Genomic DNA, 21,838 nt, shown 5'->3' with positions numbered 1-21,838 from the left:
CAGCACTAAAACTGAGAGAATCTTCCATCACTACTGATACCCATCAGATTACAGCTGCACTGATAAAAGAGTTTACATTACTGAATTCTCTGTTCCACAAGACAGCATATCAAAAGCCAGTATTATGCTATACTGTATGTGGACTGAAGAACACATACTGTATATAGGAAGTGCTTGCATTCTTTAAACTTGCAAATGATTAAGGTGCAACAAATATAATCTGGAATGTAGCCCATGTGCAAGGTTCCCTGGCTGTTACTATTTTAACTGTATAGCGAGCACTTTATGTGCACTGTGCACATTAATCTTCCTTTTCTTCTTATGTAAAAAATACAGTGAAATAACAGTTATTAAAATCCAACTGAATGATACATTAAATATTACAGGTCTTTTTAACAAAAATACCAAAATACCAGAATGACTTTATAAGCATTTTCGTTGACATTACACTTGTAAACCATTATAAATCCTCTGAAGTTTGAAGCTAACAGATGGGGCAAGAGTTCCACATGTTTTAAATAAAGTGTGGATTTAATCATCTCCCTTTTTCAAAACCAGAATCCAAAAGCCTTTTGTGGAATATGTTACAGTAGTATCCTGTGGTCTCTCTGGGCTGCAGTTTGCAAGCACTATATTATTACCATTAAGTAAAATACACCATCAAGTCAGTAGTAATGAGTAAAGACTGTAAATGTATCTTGGGGATTCTGGGAAGCATAAAACAAACCTTTAACATACTTTTGCAATTTGTTTGTCTATCCCTTGCTCTTTTGTATTATGTTAGGACAAGCATTGTTCATTTTTGCAAACACTTGTAAAAAAAAACAAGTAGTTTCTGGATTTTTTTCTGTTTCATGTTTAAACAAAACAGAATGACAGAAACACATCTGTCATCTGGATCCATGTATTTATCTGCTTACTTATAAAGAGAATTAATTGTCAGTTCCCTTTCTCTCCCTAACCACGGTTTCTCCAGTGCAGCAATGTCTCCTTTCTAAGGTTATCAGTTCCTGTTATCTGGCCTTGGTTGACCTCTGCTTGCTGCTGGGAAACTCAGCTCATAAATTCACTGTAGGATTTTGTGAAGAAGGCAAGGCTCTAGGCCATATGGTGCTTTCGTTCCTGAATAATTTGTGTTCCCCCATATACAGTAGGTTTTAATAGTCTTTTTGCTTTTAAGAATTGCCTGACTAAGATTATCCTCTGATGTTGGCTGTAAATGGTATTTGCATGCTAGGTGTACAGATTATATGTTGCATGTACAGGGGTACCTGTACTAATGCGTATTGGGACATAAAGAGCAGGGAAGGAGTGGCATAAAAATATAATTTTATATACAGTAAAAGTTTGTTTTTATATGACTTCAAAAAGTTTGTGGAGCCTCTGTTCATCATTCTTTTCAATTGTTTCTTCAAACCAGCATGTGTTATTTTGAAGTATATTGTGATTTTCCAGGAAGAATATTTTGTCAGTTTGAAATTAGTAGAGCTGATGATCTCATTCAAACAAAAACAATCTTTAAAATTAAATTCTGTCAATATCAGGTGTTTTCCTTCATTATTAATTACTAATTCATTACATTACATGACTATGTCTGCTGAATATGGTCTTGATAGACTGAAATCTTTGGAGTGTTTAGTCATTCTGTCTCTATATTATACATTTCCATATCTTGTTCGATTTATGCATATTTTAATTATGTTTTTTTAGTCAGACCTGTCAGTTTTGGTCATAATAATGTACAGTATATTAACAGTGCTTGGTACTATGAGGATATGTTTCACACTCCAACATTACATATTCATTTAAATAAGGTCTGACCAATTAGGATGTGCTTAGGCTTAAAAAGACAACAGCGGTATTCATTGGGTAGAAAGTCTATATACAGATTAGGAACTCTTTTAACTCTACACATTCTGCTTCAATTTCTGCTTATTTCTAATTTCAGATTGTTATCTTTTGCAGTGAAGTTTTTGACAATTTTGTGATGTAGAAACCATTTTGAAACATTGCTTTTAATTTATATGTATTACACGTTGTAGTAGTGTTAATCCTTCAGAACAGTCTGTTTAATCTAATTAAATCTGTTAAACTCTCAGTCTGTTAAACAATCAGTATGTTAAACAGTTTTATAAAGCAATTAAACTTTAATAGTAAAAAACACAAACATTTTTCTATGCGTCCTGTTGGTATTGTTTGCATTTTGTGTAAATTATATTTATAGTATATATACAATATATGTATTGATACACAACGTTCATATTAAATTATGAAAGTGCCTTTAATGAAAACTCTTTTTTTAGGGATAAACAATGTCAGTCGAGCAAATACAAAAACTGATAATGGTGAAACTGAAGGAACAACCAAAATTATTGCACCTTCTCCTGTGAAAAGGTAAGCCAACTTGTTGCATCTTTTTGTTCACAAATAATGGTGACCATAAGCTTGACAAAGAATATTTAAACATGGACACCTGGCTACAGCATGGAAGATAGTGCTATTACAATTTTTCAATGTGTGTTGTTTTTATTTGTTTGCTGGATATTAACTATTAATAAATGGATGAACTACAATTAATTCATTTGTGGTCCATGATTCATGGACTTGAAAGATACTGATGTGCTGAAAGATTCAACATTTAGCACACATTGATTCTGATGTTTGAATAGTGTGATGTGCATGACACAGTATATGATGATTTCACTACAGCTACTCTATACCCTGAAGCACAAGAGCTACCAGTTGGGAAATCTTAGAAAGTAAAGTTAAATGTGTTCTTCATGTTTCTTTTATTCCACAGTTCAAAAGTAACTAAAGCAGACAACACAGATGCACATCATGAGAAAACCAGTGCACCATGGGATGAAAATGGGCCCCAGAGGTAGGCTTCATTGTTGAAGCACTCCTACATATTTATGTGGCAGTTAGAAGCTTTTCATTTGGTTGCTTAAGCATGAAGACATAGTTATTTTTGTTTTTTAAATTCTAACTTGGAAAAAAAAAATTGTTTTCTACAAGTATACCATGGTAAGCATTTTTATGGTTACAAAAATACCCCATAAAGGTTTTTTATTCAGTTCTTATCTAGGAAAAAGAAATTGCTGAGCTGTCAACAAAAAAAGATAAAAACACAGGGTATGAGTATACAAAAAAGATAGAAGGATATGGTTTTCCATTTTTATGTATGAACATTTAAATTTACAGTATAAATCTTTGGCTTAATTAAGTACCTTTTCTTAAAGGAAAACAGAGATTATTATTATATGATAATTGAAAATATAGTTGTCATGTTATGTCATTTAGACAATAAGCTGTTTTCTTTTGTGAAGTTGCTCTGGTTTGTTTTATAGCACAGGTCTTCAGAGCTGTAGGGTCTGCTTTCCCCACACACTGATCCCTTAATTACTGTACATAACAGAATATAATACTACCTTATTCTGTCAAGACATACTATTCATGGTGTTTACCCAAAGGTACCTATAAATCCTGTTGGATTAGAGGGTGTTTAAAATCAGGCTTGAAAACTATTACTTACAGCTAATAACAAATTTTATATTTCTAAAATATTGTGAAAACCTTCACACCTTAAGCAACTATCTAGTGCCCAGTATGTATCAAGTTTAAAAAATAAAGGAATAAAATCTGAAAATGTAAGATTGATGATTATTTATCCATATGCGAAACAAGATCTTTTAGGGAATATCTGTCCTGTATTACAGTATTTCCTCTAGTACTAATTTTGGGACCCAGGTCTTTTAAAGAGATATGAAAAAATTTCTAAGAAATATTAATGAACAAAGGTGGTGATAAATTAACATAGCTACACAGTATCAGTTGTATATATATTCATATGTTGTGTTAATTTACTCCTTATCACTATGCATTCTTATATGTCTTTGATAAATAACAATGGTGTGCAGTTCTTAAAAATAATGAACCTCCTGACTTCTTAAATTGTGTTCTTGAACACGTTAACAGTAATGATCCTTTTCTGAAGGTGTGAAACATTGCTGCTGTTTAAAACACAGATACTTAATACTCATGCAGAATAATTCATTAACTGAAATGTTGTGTGTGGCTGTGGGCAATGAACAGAGTGATGACTGACAGCATCGCATTACCATTTCTGAACGTACTGCACTGCATTTTCAAATGTGACCTCGCCATTAAAAATTGAATACAGACAAATGTAGAGAGTATTAAAGTTGTATGAGCTCTGGAGCTGGACCTGCAGAATACAGAGTGCAAGTGACAAACATGTACAGACTTCAGCAGCCAGAGACTTCATAATCTGTCATACACTGCTGAATACGCCCTGAGAGTTAGAAGCAGAAAAGGACCATCACTGTGGCCGACCCTGGCTGCTGGTTGGCAACAGACAGGAGAAGAAGACCAGGGGAGGCTGGTATGACACACGTGTTCAGTCCCCAAGGACTGCTGTGGCACAGATGGCAGTGGATTAGGCTGAGTTCAGTGAAATAAAGGTGACAAAGGAAAGCCACTTGAAAGTGATAAATATATAATGACCCACAACCACATCAAAGAAGATTATTATGCAATATTATTAGGCTCATGATACTCATTTACAGTTAAGAGAAACCAGTACTAGATATTAACAATGAATTTGCCATTATTGTTCATTATCAGGTAATTCTTCCAATAATAATACATTAAATTATCATTACAATGGAGTGGATTCTCTATTATGTGATTTTGACAGAATGCAATTTTATCACAAGGCTCTAATATCCTTTGAGACTGGAATTAATCCTAAATGTTCTGACACCTAGAAGCACCCATCCTGTATAATTTTGGGAAATCTGATTAAAAGGGAAAACAAGGACATAAGAGAAGCTCAGGGAAACCTTACAGCAGCCTGCCAGGAGAACAGTTTTATTAAACAGTTGATGTACCATAGGTTATTTTGTGCTTAAATAAAATGTAACCTGACACAAATGTATCTTTTCACGTTTGTTTTTAAGTGGTTTATACAATTCTTCAAATGACCGAAACAAATCACCTAAATTTCCAAACCCCAGGAGGCGAACCCCTTCAGGGGGCAGTGAGAATGAGGTGGTGCAGCCAGCCAGGCGCAGGTATGGTCAAATATATCCCCATTTGCTCTCGTTGAGCTACAGAGCAAGTCTCACTTCTTACACCTTTCTCAATCCCTGTAACCCGTTCTTTAAGAGCTGCAGTAGCACATCACAATACCTTGGAGTAATTTACTCACAAGGCTACAGTGTATACTACACAAACAATTCCCTAGGCAGTGGTTGCAAGAAAACCTCCAAATCCGAATGTCCTGGTGAAATGTAGAAGGTGCTTGTTACTTCTGAGTATGAGTCGTGTCAAGCCACAAGCATCAGAGCACTAGAGAGTCGTGGTGGTAATAAAGAAATTAGACATGACATTGCTTTTATCTAACAGCATTGCTGTTTTTTCAATTGTTATCCTGTCTATGTAAATCACAATCATTTATTAATAATTGATAATAATGCAAATGAATAATTCAGAAGGCGGCACGGTGGCGCAGAGGTAGCATTGCAGCACTGGGGCCCTGGGTTCAGTTTCCACACTGTTATCTGTGTGGAGTTTGTATGTTCCCCCCCCCCCACCCCATATTCGCATGGGTCTCCTCGGAGTGCCCCAGTTTCCTTCCACAGTCCAAAGACATACTGGTACTGGGAAAACTGGCCCTGAAGTGAGTGTGTGTTTGTGCTTTGTATGTCTGGCATCCAGTGTGTATCCCACCTCGTGACTTTTCTTTGATGGGACAGTCTCCAGCTCCCCCCATGATCCTGTATTGGATAAAATGGTCAGAAAATGGAAAGATAAATAGAATGACTCAGAATTCAGATTACCTAAATGTTGAAAAGTAACCAAAGGGGCTGTGATTGTTTTACCACCTTGAATTATAACATATACAAGAACTGAATAACCTAAGATAATCAACAATAATCTTTACATTTCAGACGATTTTCAGATAGTTTTCAGACAAAAAATAAAGTGGAAGTTCCCTTTTCATGTTTGGCTGTTATACTGTACTATAATTTCACCATCTAGTGGTGACTCAGTAGAATGCACTGTTGAGTTTTTGAAAAACAAAGTAGAAACCCATACAGTACCTAGAAGTGCTGTATGAGTAATTTTAAAGTAATAGCATGCTCTTGAACCGAAGAGTTCTAAAAGGAAGTTAACAAAACTCAGAACTTCCAGGACTTTTATCAAATGAAAGACTATCATGTTAAAAAATAGGTAAATCAAAAATTGATAAAACTAAAGAAATGTAAACGAATAGCTCTGTTTGTTCTGAAAAGCAATGATATCATACCAGATTTTGAGTATCTGGTGGGTTCATAGGCTGAGTTTTATAAGTGGAAATGTACTTCAGCAGGCTTAGAAATTGAGACCATATATGCAATTATATAACATTTATTACAGGGTTATTATATGTTTTCATAGAAATAATTACTTGATTCTGTAATGTCATTGCTCCTAATGAGCCATGTAGTGGGGCTTCTGACATACTACACTGAACTACTGAACTCCATATGTAAAGTGCTTTGAGATCCTATGGAATAATCCATCCATTTTCTAACCATTTCATTCAATTTAGGGTCGTGGGTAAGTGGGAAACACCCTGGGTGGGATGCCACTCCATCACAGAGCAGACGGACACAAACATAGACAGGCACACAATCATGCCATTTTTCCCAGAAGATAGTTTAATTCAATTCAGAATACTTTCTTCATCCTCAGGAGGGCAATTGAAGGAAGTAATGCGCTTAAAGATGAACTTGAAGCTGACAGCCCTTTTCCTCCTAGCCAACAGGAATCAAACCTGCACAGGGAATTCCCAATGGATTTCAAGTCCATCACCTTAACCACTCAGCCACAACTACATTTTTAATAAACTTACTTGCCAGTATGTCTTTGGACTGTGGGAGGAAGCCAGAGCACCCAGATGAAACCCGCACCAACATGGGAAGAACATACAAACTCCACAGAGATAGTACCCCAGGTCTGAGATTGAACCCAGGGCCCCAGCACTGTGAGGCGTCAATGCTAACCACTATGCCACTGTGCTGCTACTGTACACATGCAAGGAATAATTATATATAATGGTGTTTTCACAGACAAAAAACATGAACCCTCTTCATTGCTCACTGATTTATTTAGTTGAATAATTTTTAAATGTTACAGAGTATTGATTTATCCTGTAGAATAGAATAAAAAATGTTTATAACCAGCAATCTAGTTAAGAAAAAGCTTGCTTTAATGATCTGATTTCCTCTCACTGCAAAATGTATTGCATTATAATAAAGAAAACTGATAAATCTCCTTTTAGATATTATTAAAATCATAAGTACTGTGAATTCAAAATATAACAGCAATAAAATTACATTTTGTACCATATTGCATTAATATTATTATGAAATTTGTTTTTTTATTCAAAGTGTATTTCATATTACATAACAAAAATAATCCGATCCTATAAATGCAAATTTGGTAGTTTAAACCTAATAGCTATAATTTAAAACCTTTATAAGCACATTGTAAATTCATTTTGAAGTGCAACCTTGCAGACATTATTCTAATTTAATGCAGTCCTGACAGCAATTGCTTTTTCATAAGGAATCTTCTCTGGTTTGTGCTTCTGGCTATATAAAGAAATTCAATTAGATGCTGCAGCATCTCAGTAGGATAATCCTAGAAAGTAACATACTGAATATATAAATAAGTACCAGTATCCAGAAGTACTAGTCCATACTCTGAAATCAGATGTAAAAAATATTTTTTCTTTGCTTTTGTCTCTTAGGAAAGGTCAGAATGATGATCCAGATTCAAAACAACAGCGAAGAAGGTAGGTTAACAGTTTGATGAGCATATACGTATCCTAATAATTTATCAACTGTGAATGCATAAAAAATGCATATTATGATTTAGATTACACATTACATAAGAAGGCAAATGAAAAATTAACCCAAATGTAACATGCCCTCCAGATTTATTCATGCCGCTTCTGAATAAAAAACAGCATTTAAAAGTTTATGGATAATGTGTTTTGCTTTAAATATTTAAATATTGAAAAACCTGGAATCTTAATAACATTGCACAAAGCCATATTTGACATAATTATTTAAAGTACAGAGAGCATGAAAGTCATATTTTTTCACACTCTTCAAGTAAGTAATTTGTAAATACTCCTCTGGCAGAGATTACACTGACAAGATATCTTCTGTAGTGTGTCAGGTGCTTCTGGCTCTTCAGACAGGGAATTGTTCACCACTGCTGCAGCACAATTGGGGTCCTTCAGACTGTTGGGTTTCCATTTGTGAGCTGTCTTCTTAGGGTCAAGCAACATTAATTGGATTGGGGTCTGCAGGCTAGTCAAGAAAATTCATTTTGTGTGAGGTCAATTATTTATTAATTTGGATGTAATGTATAATTTACATCATTATCATGCTAAAATGTTGATTTTCACACAAGCTTGAGGTTTCTCAGCAATTTAACCAAAATGTCCAGTTAATTATTGGAGTTCATGTTTCCCCTTAGATGCAACACAGAATATGTAGATGCAAAACAACTATAAAACAAAATAGACCATTTGCCACATTTGTGTAACAGGTGTTTCACCTTTTTATGGCTAACATAATGCTGATGATCATGTACAAAATACTCTGTTTTTGTTTTGTCTGAACATAAGACAAGGTACTGTGTGTTACAATGCAGCAGGGTGCTTCAGACAGCAGTGGAAAAGCACAGGCTGGATCCTAATGGAGAAGGCTGTAGAGCAGCTGTGTGCTACAGGCACCTGCGGAGCATTACTAGTCAGAACCAAAGTGCTTGAACTCGAGAGTCCTCAGCTGTTTTCTGAGAGAGCTAAGAGGAGTTCAGCAGAAGCTTTCTGGGGGTCGCTGAAGGAACAGCAAGGGGAGTGTGACTGGGGAGTGTGAAGATGCCAGGTTTGGCTCTGAAAAGCCAGCCGCCATTTAGAGGCCACTTGAGGAACTGGAAATGTTCAGAGGCTCCGTGACTCAGGGGATGGAGTCCATGTCAGGAACTGGAGGTAAAGCAGGCACTCAAAGGCAAAAAAAAAGTTAAGATGCAGAGAGCTAATACGCTAAAGGAGCTCAATGTCAGAGCACTTCCAGAGTGGTTTCTTGGGAAAAAATAGTGATATGGTGAATGAGAACATTTGGTATCAGATTGGTAGGCAGAGGGCAATGCCCACAGGTGTCTGGACCAAGTCCTCAACCCTATAGGGAAACCGCAATCACTTGTGGGAATGTCATGATCTCCTGGGGACACCGAGGGCTGTGAGCTGCTGCCTTCTCGGGTTTGACACCATGTCATCCAGATGTAATTAAGCAAACACACATTGCCTCTATTTGATGGCCACGACCACTCTAATCTCTCCGTCTGTGTTCTCAAAGACGGTTTTCCGAACTCATACATCAGAAAGACCACCGAAACTAAAATTATTCTGCAGCTAGGATCACACATTCTCCCTTCCCTTAACGACAGATTACTGTTCTTTTAAATTTTCTCCATTCATTGGAAGTTTCATTTCACACCTCTCTGCACCCATTCTGACTTCACACCTCTTGATTGGCCTCTCTTTCTGTCCCCTGCTCCCGCCTCTCACTCCTCCTCCCTCTCAACCTTTGTTCTCCCGCTACTTTACCTTTGCCTACTGCCCTGTCTCTCTCACACCTGAAGAAGGCTCCACGGCCGAAACGTTGTGTTCTCTTTCTTCTTTTTTTCAGCATGGAATAAACCTATTACTTGTTCCTTTGCAGCCTCTATTTGTGGTTCATCCTGGTAACAGGAAGTATTACCACTTAAAAAAAATGCCTTAAATGTCTTATTAATGAACACTGCAGTAGAAAGTGGTAGACTCAGCTTTGTGAGCATTATTTTATAGCCATCTTTCATCATCTGTAGATCACTGACCATGTACCTGCCGTCTTCAGAGAGCTGACTTAATCATGCATAATCATGATGATACATTCCACAATTGAATATCTTCCATGGGTTACCTCCTTTAATACGGAATAACCAATAGAAAGAGGTTTCTGTTTCCCTTACAAAGAGAAGACTTTTACTATAGATTTGTTATTTTCATTGGATTTTATATAAACGGATACTTAGGGATGTGAACAATTGGTCTTTTTGGTCTTTTCTGAAATACAACAGTTGAACATTTTTAGATTTTTTTAGCCGAGTCTGTAACAGTCTGTTGTATGTTATTTTTGTTCCCATTTTCACCAGGGGCATATATTTATTATGGAGGGCACATAAATGTAATTATTTTTTTTTATATGCCAGCATTCAACAACTAATGAAGAGAAACCAAAATAAATCCTTGTTGCAGATATTCTACAAAAAACAAAACCATGCTGAATCGGGATGTCAGAACAATAAGGAATAAATTAATAACACATAACAAAGAATATAAAAATACTAAATAGAAAGTGCAATGCTTTGGTTTTCATAATGAACTACAGCATAATAATAAATGTCCCATAACCCAAACAAATAATTAATATCTCAATTTAATAATTAAACAGTAGGAACCTTTTGTTTGATAACTCCACATTCACAAGCATCTGAGGCAGTGGTATAAATGTGCATTGCTTTTCCTAAATCTTGAGCTGATGCATCTATTTCTAGGTCATCTTAAGGGAGTCATCCCTTTGATTAGCAAGCACTTGCATCTTAGGATAGAATTTAGAAGTAAACATACTTTGTCACTAGTTCTAGGCTGGAGACAAAAGGGAATACTTTTCAGGGCCAAATGTGTAGTACCCTTTCCTCACAACAGATGGCCAATTCATTACTCCAAGAAAAAAAATATGTGTATATCAAAACCCGACAGCCCTCTCTAAATTAATAAACATTCACATGCCCATTTTTGTCTTGGATTCCTCTCCCCCATATTCCTGTTAATCTATTACACTAGAGCCAATAAGATTTGATAGATTCAGAACCTTGTCAAAGTATATCAGCTCTGGACACTAGTTATGCAGGTCCACTGGCAAAATAAACCTTAAGCATATATTAGGGATGCTATTTTGCATCAATGTTCATATTGATTTACCTGGGAGAGAGAAGTACAAATGCATTAAGGCACATGTTCCGACATGTACTTTATCTTCCTTGTACAAACAGATTCAAAATAATGAGGTAAAAAGGGCATTGTTTTCAAAGTCATTTAAAATACCAGCTGCATTAATTTTGAAAAGAATTACTGCAGTTAAATTTGAGTAGTACAGGGTTAGAGCAGTTTCACTTAACTACACCTTTCCTTGAATCCCCTGAGGTCTTCATGTAGTTTGTGGTTAAATATGTAACCTCATTAGTCATAGTAGTAATTGTGAATGAAGCCTCTGACAGACATGGACACAAATGTTATAAAATTGACCTCAGACTGAATAATCTGAACAAACTTAATTGCTCCACTTTTAGAGGTTACAGAGAGCATTGCAGTAGACTGCAGAGACCTGCAGAAAAATATCCTGGAAGATGTGCATAAAGATTTTGCAAGTTTTAGATGAAGTTGGGTTTTTTTAATGTAAAATGAGGAGTTAAAGTAGGAGCTGCCAGATAGATAGGTGATGCCTTAAAACAAACACTGTCTTGTGACAAGAAATCAAATTCACATACAAAAACTATGACTTTGGCTTATTTATCAAGACCAGATCTGATATTTACCCTGCTTCTTGAGAACAAGTGGCTCTGGTGAAGCATCGGCTCCTGTTTCTCCTCAGATCACGTTCCCGTGGAAACACCAGCAGTGGCAGTGAGTCAGAAAATTCCAACAGGGAACACAGAAAAAAACGAAACAGGTACTGTAGGTCATACTCAGCTATCACCTTGGATAAATACACCCAAACCTTTTTTTTTTCAACTGATTCTACAAAACTGGATTCTTAGTTTTTACTTATCTGGATTCTACCAAGTCAATAGTTCTGGGGAGCTAATAAAGGTTCTGCAGATAAAAGACATGGCAGAACATGGTTGGGGATAGGAAAACTTTTAACAGCATCTGCATCAGTGTTTCTCTCATTCCTGCTTGTCTTAGTTGCCAGTTTAAGTGGACATGACTTCTTTTTCCTTCTCTGTTTCGCTAATGAGTTTAAAGAAATGATTGTGTTGTAACAATAATAACCTTTCATAATAGATCACAAACCCCTTTATAATAAAATAGTAAAACAAAAGAGACCGGCATACACAAATGAATAGAGTAAATTACACTTTCATAATTGGAGTATAAAAGTGTGCTTTAAGACAGAACTTGAAAGTGCTGACAGACGTGAAAGCCCCAAATATTGGCTGTGAGATCATTCCACTGCCTTGGGGCGAAAGAACAAAAAGCATAGTCTTCTAGAGTTCAGAGCTTCATTTTGAAAACTGAAAAAAGGCCTAAGTCCAAAGACTGTAAATGACATGAAGGTTCAGTATATATATATAGGTGGTAACAGCTAGACTGCTCTAGTCCTTATTGGTAAAGGGCTATATTTAGAATCTTATTCTGAAATCCACAGGGAACCAGTGCAAGGCAGCCAAAACTATATGTGCTCAAATTTGAGTTCTGGTTAGAATCTGAGAAACTAAGTTCATGTGCATGCTGCAACCTGTTAAGAATATGTTTGAATGCCCCAGTAAGTGTGTTACAGTCATCAAGCCAGGTATTGACAAAATCATGCATTAGGTTTTCTGCATTGATGTGAAAGGATAAGAACTTGACAATACTGCAAACCAAAGTGCAAGACTTGAATCAATAATGATATCAAGATTCTTGACCTAAGTATGCTACTAATACTATCCGTCATGTTTCAGATGTAAACATTTTTGGCATCCATTTTTAATGTTACAGTATGTAAGTAGTGTGGTAAAGCAAATGAGATTTGTCACAATAAACATTAAAATTGATGCTGTACCTTTGAAGAAGCTCATCCAATGGCAACAAGTAGATTACAAGGATTGGAACAAGAACGAGGCCTTGTAAGACAGCACTTGTGGCACACTTTGTAGAAGAATAACAACTGATGATTTGAACAAATTGCTTTCTATTATTTAGATAAGATTGAAACCACAACAAAACAATTCCTGTAAAATACCGTCAACACTATCTATTAAAATTGGTATAATCAATAATATCGAAAATACTACTATGTTCAATGCGACTAAAAATAAAAATACAGAGTCAGCAGTCATAAGAAGTTCATTAACTAGAACCTTTACAAGAATTGCTTCTGTACTATTCTTCAATCTGAACCCAGATGGATAAGATCATACATCTTATTTGGAGACAAGTTAGCTTTAAACTGAGAAGAAACCATTCCCAACATAAAATCTGACATAGTTATGGCCATGAATGAATTCTTGGTAGTGTCCTTTATTTGAATTAACTAATCATTTTCAAAATCAAACTTGTTTGATCAAATAGTCGTCAAATTTAAAATGTAAAGGGATAAAGGTTATATACATTTCCTCCTCATTTGAGATTTTAATACGTGCCTTTAAAAGATAAACAATGGTGTATATTTGTGTAATAACTTTCTTCATAAAAAGTTACTTAAATCATTTAATCTGAAATAGAACCTATATCTCAAATTGCAAAATGCTCAGATTGGAGTAATGTCGTTTGTCAAACTAAGAATAAACTGCTAGTTTCTTTAAATATGACAGTGAAAAGCAATATTTAGTGAAACATTTTTAGATTCAAAATATTTTTGTGCAATACTGTTCATCCAAAGGAAAAACAACCAGGGAGAGGTCAAAGGGCATAATACCAGAGTAGCTGAAAGGCATTTTGGTCCAACTTCTGTTTTGTAATGTAAGAGTGAATATTTATGATAGGTAATTACCATTAGCTGCTGAAATAAGGTAAGATCAGGCTGCAAGGTGCAACTACTTTTTAGATGTAAGCTTTAAAAAAATGTAAAAAGCTTTGGCTATCGATGAGAAAAAGAGTTTGAAATGGTTTTCAAACATACAGGAAAGGCTGCAATCTTGGTTGACACAAATTTAATATTTGCCCCAGATTTAATGACTTAACATTAAATCCCAGTATACCTTTATAATATGAAAATGTCAGGCTGTTCCATCTTTGAGTGCAAGCAGATGCAAAATTGTGAAGTACGATAACAGTCTTTAACTTCAAACCAGTCTTATACTACTTAGAAGCCCAAGAAGCAAATTAATGAAATAAAAAAAATGCAATATTATTTTTTTATTTTGTCAAGAAACAACACTCTACAAAGTCCCATACAAAACCATGACTAAAAGTAGAAGAAACCAAAATCAGTGTAACCCCACTCACCTCATTGCACCTAGCTTCTTTCAGTTTGACTGGGTGAGTTGTCTGACAGGTCTCGGCAGGAGAATGAGATGGTGGATTCTGCCCCTCAGTGGGAAGCAGTGCTTCGACGGCAGAAGGAGAGATCCCAGAATGACCCAAACTACAGGCGCTCCAGACACCGCTCCAGATCGTAAGTGCTTTCATCCATCAAAACAACTCGGCGAGCGGGCCTCACTGGTGAAACAAGCGTTTATATCTCGCCACTTCATTCTTGCCCTTGATGAGCCATTTTACGTGCTCAGTACATATTAGTTTGTGCACATTTTCTGTTCTCACCACAACAAGGAAAGGCAGAACCATAAATTGTTAATTAAACTTATCAAATTATTATCGTTATGGCATCAGACATGATGCAATTCTCCAATGGCTAAGAGTGTATCTTAGCCATAGTGATCATTTGTCCAGGGTTCTCCAAAATGTTAGGGGTTTCTGGGGTCTGAGCAGAGAGGAACATTACTTTGAGGAAGGGAAATAAACAGAATTAGACAAAAAGATCGAATTATTCTGTAGAAACATCTAGACGGAGACTTTGTTATTGGTTTTGCAAACCAGTTGGTTACTGCTGTCTTTGTTATCACAAAATAACTTAAACTGTATATTTTTAAATGTATTTTTACATTTGCATTTCTAAAAGAACAGTAAAATAACACCAGTATTTTCTTCTTACCCTTTCAGTCAAAATACATCCATAATATCAATGTATTGCTTAAATCTGGTTTTAAAAATATTTTGGCAGTTTTCCTAACAGCATGGCTAAGCTTTTATAGTAATTGTTTTTAATGTTGACCTGCTGTTGGCTTTAATTCTGGGAACCAATTAATAAAACGAAAATGGTAGGGGCTTTTAGCCTGATGCTTAATGTTGACTTCAGTGTGCTATTCACTATGACAGATATAAAAAGAGATTTTATCACACATGCAGGGAATGTGCATAGAATGTTCATCTGAAAATATTTCTATCAGAATTGTTTAATCATAATCTTGGAAAGAAATATACAAATCATCTCAAAGTTTCGATTGCTTGACATATAAAATGTCGGCAGCATTTAAAAGCCATTGTTTTCCCTCAGCACTTGTTCAATCCTATTTTAATTAGTACAAGACCTTTACAGGAGAAGAAAGAATTTCCATAAGGTCCTTCGGTTCTGTAATTAAAATTCTTAAGATATTGAAAAACACATTCCACTTTTTATTTGTAGATCACTTAATGTCATAAATAATAGTGGATCCTTCTCACTAAAAAAATAACGTTGAATACCATAGCCTAATAGGGGGAATCCACCCAGCGTGTTAAAATTATGTAGTATCTCCCATATTCTAATAGCTAATTATGTTCATAAGTAATGTGTAGCAAATAAAATCTGTGCATATAGCCACCACAGATGAAACAGTTCAGGGTTCCCAGACAACGATACAATGAAGTGTTGGAACAGAGTAACCCAGAGTACCGCTTAATACTGATCTTGCCCAGTTTCAAGTTGAAATTGAAACCCATATTTTCCCAGTGTTTACAGGACATTAAGTACAGTATGGCTGTGGGTATTTCTATTTGCTGTTGGTATTTCAGATGCTAAGAAGAGAAACGATAAATTACAAACAAAGGTTTAACAAATTAAAATTAAAATGGAAACTAAATGATGCAGTGTCATCACCCCAGTAGCAGGGCACATTGTATAACATGAAGCAATAGCATTTTATGTGATAGTTTGATACATAACTAATAATCCTAAGCAGGAGACTTGAGTGTATAAGAAGTAGTTTGTTCTAAGACACAAATCGTCTTCACTCAGCATAAAGCAAAGAAAGTGATCGTCAACATAACCTTTGGTATATTGAATATAAATGAGAACATCTAAGAAATATTTCAGTCTAATAGCTCTCTCTGCTTATTTTGTATTACCCATTCTTTCAGCAATGGGTAACTGCTGAAATATTTACATTTCAAAGGCATTTTGCATCCTTACTTCTTAATATAATGATCCAATTTTGATTTTGATTTCATTGCACTTTAATGCTTATTCTGCATTCACTGATTTATGTGTAAAAGACAGTTTAAATCATTGTAATCCCTTGCATTACATTTTAGGTATATGGTAGCTTACTTCAGTATAACTAGTACATTCCCACTTCATTTGTACATGCATGTGTACCACATAAGAACAGTACTATATATACAGGTCTACTGGAAGATGCTGTGTATGAAATTGACATTTACCTATTTATTTATCTCTCCTTTTAATCTATTATATAAATTGTATACAGGTGATAATGTCTTCCCTGACTAAAACGTTTGACAAATACATACTATTTAACAGCAATATACACAAGGAGGCAAACTAAAAATAAAAAAATATATATAATGGTCATCAGAAATATTTTGAAGTTCTGTTCTTCTACTGTATGTGCTCATCTCCTGGTTCTGTGACATGTACATCCTTCATCCATGCTCCCATGAACTTATCAAGCTCCTCAGTCTTGCCAGGTGCAGAGAAACACATTGAATTTAACTCTTTAGTTAATACTTTTCACATATGACTAGTTTCTGTGGAAAATATTTGGTGGTGCCGTTTACATGTACTAGCAGTCATTAGCATCATTATTCATCATGTTCATTTACACTTTCCAGGTCACTGGGTCACTCTCTATTCCTCACCATACTCTATGTGAAAACTTTCACCCACTGCTGTTCTCTGTTTATAACCGTACCCTATGACTCCTCCCATGGCTTTTCATACCACTTCTACGCAGCTGATGCTCAGACCTTCTTCCCCTTCCGCCGTTGTCTCTTGGCCATCTCCTCCTGGATGCAATTTCATTATCAGAGATGGAATCTCTGTAAGCCTAAACACCTTTCCTGCTCTTACTCGACCTTTCCAACTCTTTCCCTCTTGACTCCAACACCCTCTCCCTCAATCCTCTGCCAAGAATCTGTCCTCACTCACTTACACAGCTTCAACTTCATGCCCTGCTGCTCTTCCGCCTGGACTATTGGAGCTCCCTCCTGGCTGGCATCCCAGTCAGCACTACTCATCCTTTCCAACTAATTCAGAATTCAGCTGTTCGCCAAGCCTTTCCTCTGCATTGCTCCAGTCCCTCAATTAGCTCCCTATAGCTGCACACATCCTTTTGAAAGCACTCCTCCTAACCTACTGCTTTGTTAACCACTCCGTCCCAGTCTATCTCCAATCTCTCACAGTACTGTCTTCCTTCTCCACCACTCATTGTGAACATCAGTTTCACTCTTCTCTGCACAGGCCTTATGCTTTTAATGTGTGCCTTCCACACTGGTTTGTTTTTATTGTCCTTGTGATTTTTACTTTCTTCTTTGTATTCACTTTGTTTTATTGTATGTTTTGTAAGTTGCCCAGAATGAAGTTAGGTGGTAATTATTCTGTGTGTAAGGTAATAGTACTGCTGGAGGAGCACACAAATAAGGTAAGGGCTCTTGCAACACACAGAACACATTACCACTGTTGAGTAAATGAGGGCTTTTATGGCATAACAGTCGTATGCTTCATACTGTATTTTTCTTTCCCAAAAGCACATTTTATGTTGTAAACTTATTAAGCACCTAAATCATATCATGAAAATTTATTTAAGGCAGTATAACGCATATTAGGCAGTTTTTTAAGTGGTATTCCAATTTATACTCTTTATTACCTTCTAATAAACATCTGTTTTTCAGTTTAAAATACTTTCTTATTATTAACTATTCAAACTTAATGTTTTTTATTAATCTTTAACTGAAAATGCAATTTTGTTGAAGAATTGTGGAGAGTATAGCTGTATATGCAGTAAAAAGAGAAGGAAAATGGCTATTTAAAAGTTTGCATTTATTTAGCTTAACAGCATAACACTCTAATACTATTAATAAATATTATTTTTCCAATTTAACTCATTGTTATTATTTAATCATTGATTTAATCATATAATTCATTTTGAAAAGAGTGAAAGTGTCATTTGAAAAATAATTGCTATTTTTAAAAAGCAATCCCATCGTGTGATTAAAATTCGAATGACTCACCCTACAAACATGTTTTGCATTGAATAAAGAGTCAACTGTGAGAGAGGTTTTCTATTTAAAGGAGGTTCCTGTGGAGGAATCACTCATGGCTTTGCAATAGAGTGAATTGACTCACCAGGGAATCTCAGCAAGCAAAAAATATCCAATCTGTTTCATAAATGTTGCAGCCAGATTTGACATTTAAAGGAAATGATTGGCGGATAATCAATTCATTTTGTAAGACCCAGTGTGTGAAGAAATCTAGGCTTAGATTGGCTTTGGAAGCTCTCTCACCGAGGGATTCTTTTTTTTATCACAAACTAGGAAAGGAGGAGACAAACAAGCATATGAGGAAAAAATAAAACTCCAAACTCCAAGCGCATTAGATCAAAATGGAAAATGACTTGAAAACAATTAGAATCTTTTAAAGATGTTAGCTTTGGGTAAATGTGCCAACTAATACATGCACATAGAAACAGACTTTAAGGATGGACAGTATTGCTGCCTCAGTGCTGGGGTCCTGGGTTCAATTCCTGGGGTGCTATCTGTATGGAGTTTGTATGTTCTCCCCATGTTTGTGTGGGCTTTCTCTGGTTCCTTCAGTTTTCTCTCACAGTTTAAAGACATACTGGTAGGCTAATTGGCTTTTAGGACAATTGGCACTGGTGCGAGTGTGTGTCTGTTTGTGTGTGCCCTGTGATGGATTGGCATCCCATTCAGGGTATATTCTGCTTTGAGTCCGTTGCTTACTGGGATAAGCTCTGGCTCCCCCACAACCCTGTATTAGATAAAGCAGTTAGAAAATGGATGAATGGAAACAGACTTTTGCCTCCACCTGTTGAGATGTTGTTGGGTGTAAAACGCTGACAGAAATCCTGTGGCCATTGCATAGATTTTGCACATGAAACACTCACAATGACAGATATTACAGTGTAACATTTTTAAGAGTAAATAAAGTTATTTTTCTTTTCAAGGTCTAATTTTGAGTTCTTAGAATGTTTTTGCCAAAATGAAAAGCCTAAAACTAGGAAGCGTCTATTAAATAGTATGAAACACCTTAAACCGTACATTTTAAAAACCCTTATGCTTAAAGTTAATTTTATCAACAGAATAAAATGGCTACATTCTACATGTTTCAGAATACTTTTGCAAGGCACTATATTGATTTTCCATGTTTGTCTATAATATGTCTCAACTAATGAAGCGTTCTCCAATGTCACACTCAGGCATCTGAGGTATTGTAATATTTCCCCAAGCATTAAAGTGTTAAGGCATTAAAGAATTAGATAATTGCTGATTTACAGAATCTGATTGCATTGTAAAAAAATCAATTCTGGTTCATTTTGCTGCCATTTCGGCGCTCTCATCATGAATTGCTACAGGAACCTCAGTAGCATGATCTGTTTCTTACAGGAGAAGCCCAGATGTTCAGGCTAAAGAGCAACTTTGGAAGCACATCCAGTAAGTGGCAAAAAGCCTTCTCTTAATGGACAGAAAAGAGGGAATAATATAAAATAGGTAATTGCAGATCTGGCAATGACTAGTCATGATTACCAGATCCATCACCAAAAAAATATTCACATTTTGTTTCTTTGGATACAGTTATATACAATATATTCTATTAAGTATATATTTAAAGAAGAAACACCAATTTGTGATGATGTTAATTACATTATTGTACCCCAGATATAATATAGGAAAGGATCTATGAAATCAACTTAATTTTGGAGTTGTTTTTTGAGAATACATTATATGTAGACTAACATAGCAACATAAAAGGGCAGCACACAAATAAAGAACAGCAGTCCGAAAAAGGGGCTAATTAAATTTTTACCAATTTTTTTCTGTTGGTATGGATCATAGAACCATGTACCAACTACTTAACATTTATTTCTAGGAAAGAGCTTGTTGATCCCTCTGGTTTGACTGAAGAGCAACTAAAAGAGATTCCATATAAGAAAGTAGAGTAAGTGAAATATAACCTTTTGTTGCATTAGAAATTATGTTTACTCTTGGAATATTAATGTAGATTAAAGGGATAGTACTATAATTTAAAAGAATAATACAATCACTTAAATGAAAATGATCTTATTGTAATCTTTTCAGTCTTGCAGATTGTTTTCTAAAAAGTCTTACATTTATCTGAAAATACTGATTACAAAGTAAAATTAATTTTAACTTTGCTTATGAAGCTTTCATTAACTTCTTAAATTTAGACAAATTTGTCTGAAAAATACAATTTTCATTAAATTGTAGTTTTAGAGCCATTTCCTTAAAAGTGTAGTTTCTTTTTTAGAGGGCATACCTTACTCTACATCTTTGAAATAACCCAGTATGTGTGCATGTGTCTACTCATTAAGAAACAAGCCTACTGTACATGATAACATAGAAATGTTATCATAACTCAATGTAAAGCCATTTTCTTCCTCCTTAAGAACTCAAGGAGACCCTATCCGAATACGACATTCACACTCACCAAGAAGCTTTCGCCAGTACAGACGATCCCAGTGTTCCGATGGAGAAAGATCTGTGCTTTCAGAAGTAAAGTAAGCAATTCTTTTTTTAAAATGTAAGGGGGTCACAAATAAGTTTGAAAAATTCCAGCTTATCAAACATGAATCTTTTAAGATGTATTGCATATGTGTGTGAATGAGATGATTTAAAACATGTATTGTGAAGGATGGTACAGTACATCCCAAACAAGCTGCCCTCTAGAGTTACTAGTTAGATGTACAGCGCCTAACCCCAGATCTCAGGAATTCTGCTATGTTAAAATTCTCTTCCTCATCAGCTCCAGAACTGACCTTGTGCCTCCCCTGCCTGTGACTCGCACAGCTGACTCTCAGGGCTCCAGTGCTCCTCCCTCTCAGCAGGTCAGCATTTGTTTTCTCTAGTGCTTAGCTGTCTATACTAATGATGCACACCTGTTGTTTTCAGAGTGAAAAAAAAATCTTTTAAAGGTATTGGCAAAAAGCTACAGCTAAGTAAAACATTGTTAAATCCAATTCCTGTGCTTTGCAGGATTGTAAGGATTATACCCATTCATCATTCAGCAAAGAAATACTCAATAGACCTTTCTTTTTACCTTATTGAAACTTTCCCCACAACCCTAACAAGGACATGCGAACTGAAAATGGATGGTTGCACATATTGATGATAATTTGTAATTCTGATGCTTTTATCCAAAATTGTATTCATTTATACAACCAGGCATTTTACTGGAACAAGCTTAGTAAGATAGCTTGCTCACTGGTGCACCTAATATATGGAACCACAACCCAGCTCCAGAGATCCAATCTCTACTGCACATTGCCGCTTTTCTATATTTAGGATACACACAAAACCTCTCCTGTAAAATATGTGGGTCATTTCTAGTGAATTCACACAGGATTCACTTAGAAATCCTTCCTCTTGCATCTCAAATTTGCACATATCAGACTAATGCAGCTGAATTGAATTTTA

The 21,838-nt window shown here is 35.6% G+C and overlaps 1 protein-coding gene across 3 annotated transcripts in view; it reads left to right on the top strand.

The window, feature by feature from the left end:
* The window catches only part of epb41l4a (erythrocyte membrane protein band 4.1 like 4A), a 130,407-nt gene that overhangs the window by 107,784 nt on the left and 785 nt on the right, over positions 1-21,838 (top strand). For all 3 annotated transcript variants that reach the window (XM_088629366.1, XM_088629365.1, XM_088629364.1), the window contains exons 14-23: positions 2,304-2,394; positions 2,801-2,881; positions 4,983-5,096; positions 7,823-7,867; positions 11,778-11,855; positions 14,385-14,504; positions 19,790-19,837; positions 20,274-20,342; positions 20,812-20,922; positions 21,168-21,249. In XM_088629366.1, coding sequence (XP_088485492.1) covers positions 2,304-2,394; positions 2,801-2,881; positions 4,983-5,096; positions 7,823-7,867; positions 11,778-11,855; positions 14,385-14,504; positions 19,790-19,837; positions 20,274-20,342; positions 20,812-20,922; positions 21,168-21,249 — 839 coding nt within the window. The remainder of the gene's footprint in view (positions 1-2,303; positions 2,395-2,800; positions 2,882-4,982; positions 5,097-7,822; positions 7,868-11,777; positions 11,856-14,384; positions 14,505-19,789; positions 19,838-20,273; positions 20,343-20,811; positions 20,923-21,167; positions 21,250-21,838) is intronic.

Source organism: Lepisosteus platostomus, chromosome 4 (genome assembly GCF_059453375.1).
Source record: "Lepisosteus platostomus isolate fLepPlt1 chromosome 4, fLepPlt1.hap1, whole genome shotgun sequence".
Classification (NCBI taxonomy): domain Eukaryota; kingdom Metazoa; phylum Chordata; class Actinopteri; order Semionotiformes; family Lepisosteidae; genus Lepisosteus; species Lepisosteus platostomus.
Note: the sequence above shows the minus strand (reverse complement) of the source record. Positions and strands in the feature narration are given on the sequence as shown.